Source organism: Camelus bactrianus, chromosome X, assembly GCF_048773025.1.
Source record: "Camelus bactrianus isolate YW-2024 breed Bactrian camel chromosome X, ASM4877302v1, whole genome shotgun sequence".
Classification (NCBI taxonomy): domain Eukaryota; kingdom Metazoa; phylum Chordata; class Mammalia; order Artiodactyla; family Camelidae; genus Camelus; species Camelus bactrianus.
In genome coordinates, this window is record NC_133575.1 from 39,923,040 (window position 1) to 39,927,056 (window position 4,017).

The following is a 4,017-nucleotide window of genomic DNA, read 5'->3' on the forward strand; positions in this document are numbered from 1 at the left end:
TGGACCGGACTTAAACACAGAAAATGAACTTCATTGGGAAGAACCCTCAAAGAAATGTTTTCTCAAAATTAAAATTTTTTTCCTCTAGTACAAACCTGTGCATTGGGTGTAAATCCCTCATTTAAAAGAGTGAGTGCAGCACAGTTTTTCCAAGCCCAAGCAATAAAACGTCTTCAGTTACTCGAGAAAGTAAAAAAAAAAAAAAAAAAAAAAAAAAAAAAAGGCTAACAGAAGTATTACAGACAAAATAAAAAATATTCAAAAGCATTTCAAATACCAATTAAGAGTTTCAAATGGAATATTTTATTCACATGTTAGTTGTCTTTTTAACATGTACACACACACTGACACATTCTGATTGGTCTGCGTGGAACAAGGGTTGTCTAGATAGCTTAATGGAAAATGAAAAATTAAAAATATATTAATTTTTCATTGTTATAGACAAGTACATCCACATCACTTACAAAGCTATTACTGATTCAGTCCAAGGAAGCAGAGTGTCAGAGGAGGAGGAAACTCTTGGGTAAAGTCAACAGTGATATAACTGAGATCTCAACATGAGAAAGCTGACAAAACATGGAGGTTTGCTGGGAAATTTTTCTTTGCAAAAGATGGAGAAAAGTCTGTCAAGGGGCCGTAAATAACAGAAGGTGGTGAACACTGGTAGTCAATTCTCACAGTATTGTGCAGGGGCATCAAGAAAACTGCTTAGTCCTTCTCTGGGACCAGTTTCAGAACTTTTCCAATCGCAATGGTCTTACCCTCATCTCTTAAAGTAAAACGACCCATCTGAGGGAAATCTTTGAATGTCTCAAGGCAGATAGTTCCTGCTGTCCTTAACCGGGCAATGCACACTTGATCTTGTTTCACAAATCGGGGCCGGGTCTTACTCTTTTCTCCTGACTTTTTGTCTACCAAGGAGATTAAGGCGGTTATCTCAACTTCCTCAATGCAAGTATGAATGTGCAGCACCGCATTATAACCTGGGCAGATGATGGACTTGTGCTCAATAATCACAATCTGAACATCGAAAGTGCGTCCAGAATGGCAAAGATTATTAGGATCACAGAGAATGAATCCTGGAAGAATCTCTTCTTCTTCAATTCCCTTCAGTCTGATTTTCAGGTTTTCACCTGGGGCTACATAATCAGTCTCAGCATCATCAGAAAGTATTCCCAGAACTTCCACATTGTGCTTGTTTGGCATCATCACAAGCTGCTGGCCTTTAAAAATGGATCCTGATTCCAGCTTGCCCAGGACCACAGTGCCCATATCCTTGTACTTATCCACAATTGGCAGTCTAATGGGTCCATCAACTGATCTGTTGAAGTTTGGCATATTATCCAGATATGGAATGAATGGTAATCCAGTGTACCAAGGGCAGAAATCAGATTGCTCTTTAATATTTGCCCCGGTCAGCCCTGAGCAGGGCATAAAGTGAATGTCCTTTTTGGGACTGAAGCCGACTTTTTTCAGAAAGGGCACTAGCTTTTCTTTACATTCTTCGTATCTCTCGCTGCTCCAATTGACTGTGGGGTCGTCCATCTTATTAATAAGCACTATTAAATATTTCACCCCTGCTGTTTTGGCCAACATTGCATGTTCTCTCGTCTGTCCACCTTTTTCAAATCCAGTTTCAAACTCTCCTTTCCTGGCAGAGATTACCAGCACAGCCAGATCAGCTTGAGAAGCACCACCAATCATATTTGGGACAAAACTCTTGTGGCCAGGGGCATCTAGAATTGTGAAGTGTTTCTTTTCTGTTTCAAAATAGGCACGACCCACTTCGACTGTCTTACCCTTGTCTCGTTCTTCCTGATTTGTATCTAAGGCCCAGGACAAATACCAAGTTTCTCGGTTTTTCTCTTTCGCTTCTCTCTCGTATTTCTCAAGTGTCCTTTTGTCAACCATTCCTGTCAGAAACATTATCTGTCCTCCAATGGTTGACTTGCCAGCATCTACATGCCCAATGAATACCACATTGACGTGTTCTTTTTTCGGAGCACCCGAGGGCACGACCACAGATTTCGATTTTCTGATTTCCTCTTTCTCCATCATCTCCTGGCCACTTTCTTCTGGGGGGCCCGAATCTCCCAAGGAACCACCCCCCGGCTCAGCTTCACTGATTTCTTTATCGTGCTCCCATGACTCTTCTAAGACCATCTGCACCTCTCCATTTTCTACAACAGGTTCCGAAAGTTCCATGGTAACGGCTGAATTGGAACCTTCACGCCACACTAACTGTTCCTCTTTGGAATGTTCCACAGGTGCCCCCCGTCCCAGCCTTTTACCTGGAGGGTCGCCGGCGCCGGTGCAGGTTTCATCCATGCTGGTGATGTCCGCCGGGGGGGTCTGCGGCTGGACCGGGCCCCGCAGGAAGGACGGCACGAACTCGGCGGCGTGGACGTTAGGCACGAAGGGTTTGGCGTTGACGTTGAGCTGCCAGCTGAAGGCCGAGCTGAGGGGCTCGACCTGGGCCTCGGCCGCCGCCGCCGCCGCCGCCGAGGAGGAGGCTCCGTCCCCGCTTGGGGCCAGAGCCGGGGCTTCCATGTCCACCTGGTCCCAGCAGTCGGGAGCCGAGTCGCTGCTGCTGCCGCTGCCCGGATCCATGGTCCTCAGCTCTGATGGGTGCGGGGAGGGAGCGGGCTCCGCGGGCCGGAGAGAGCGGGCAGGGCCGCCGGGGGAGCGGGGCGCGGGGGGGGCGGGGGAGGCAGCGAGAGCGGAGGGCTCGGTGGGGAGCGACAGGGACCTCAGCGGCGGCCGGAGGCAGCCCGATCCCGACACTGCATTCGCAACTGCGGCGGCGGCAGCAGATATGGCGGCTCAGCCTCTCCTGTTGTGTGTGAGCGGATCTCCTCCCCCAAACCCCAACCACTTCCGACTCCTCCGCCGCCGACCCAGCGCCGGGCGGGGATTGACCCCTCGCTGCCATCCGTATGCTCGGCCTCCTGCCTTCTCGGTCCTGGCTCCAGTCCCAAAGGCTCTTTTATTTTTTCCCCCTTTCAACGACAATGTCCATTCATTTTTGTTCACGCGCTCCGGGAGAGCCATGGGACCACGATGCAATGGTTAAACCTGAACAGGCACACACACCTGATTGCCAATTCGACTCAGAGATTCCAGTGAAAATCCCTGTTGAACCCATGGAGGTGGGCTCTGGGTGAACTTTTTACCCAGCAACCCAGCAACCAGAGGAAGGGATTCGTGATCAGGGAGGCACTCTTGAAATCCACGAAGATGTAGATGAACCTCGGAAATGCAACTTTAGATCAGTCATTAAACCCAAAACCCAGAGTCCTTGGGATTTTCCCTGCCGTAAACCTGTAACTTTTCCTGATGGCTTCTACGGTGTAAGGATGGGATTATAACTCCTTTTCACGTTAAGCACTCCAGCTGTCTGCATAGAAGGAATTCCCAAGGAGAACCTTGTCCCAGGGAAGCTGCGTGACCTTACAGCGTTTGTGCAGATGCCTGGACAATGGCTAGCCTGTGGATGGCAGACACAGGCCCAAGACTCAGATCTCTTGTATTCTTCCAACCAAGTATATTCTAGTGTACCTGTCCCACTCACCAGCACCTCCCCAGAGTACACCCTAGGCCCACAGGCTTACCTCTCTCATTCTGGGGGCCTGGAACCTTACACGCTTATGGTACTCGGTTTGCTCTAAGAATCGACATCCTGTTGGAATCTTCCTCAGTTAGCCATAATGACAGGGGTTGTGAGTATCAGCCTAATTAAACCGATTAAGACCTCTGATATGGACAAGGTCCTTAAGACCCTAAGTAATAGAATCTCATACTTAGAAAGTATTTGTAATATTTGAGCCAAAATCTAGAAGAGCTAGTTTGTAAATTATCTTAATTTAGATCAAACCGAAATAGGAAAAAAAAAAAAGATCCTGGGAAAACACAATTTGCTCCTACAAGATGAAGTCAGAGAGTTGGATATTAAATCCAACAACAAACCAAAATATAAAAATTAGTAACTGATTTATAACTTAAGAATTTTGTTTTCCA

At 47.4% G+C, this 4,017-nt stretch overlaps 1 protein-coding gene across 1 annotated transcript; it reads right to left on the reverse strand.

The window, feature by feature from the left end:
* Positions 1–280: 280 nt before the first annotated feature.
* Positions 281–2,853, reverse strand: GSPT2 (G1 to S phase transition 2). The gene has a single exon (XM_010951851.3). The coding sequence runs from the start codon at positions 2,608–2,610 to the stop codon at positions 709–711; it is 1,902 nt and encodes a 633-aa protein (XP_010950153.2). The 5' UTR covers positions 2,611–2,853; the 3' UTR covers positions 281–708.
* Between the last annotated feature and the right edge of the window lie 1,164 nt (positions 2,854–4,017).

Excerpts from the sequence above, each read along its gene's own strand:
- GSPT2 (XM_010951851.3), bottom strand. The coding sequence starts at position 2,610 with ATGGATCCGGGCAGCGGCAGCAGCAGCGACTCGGCTCCCGACTGCTGG.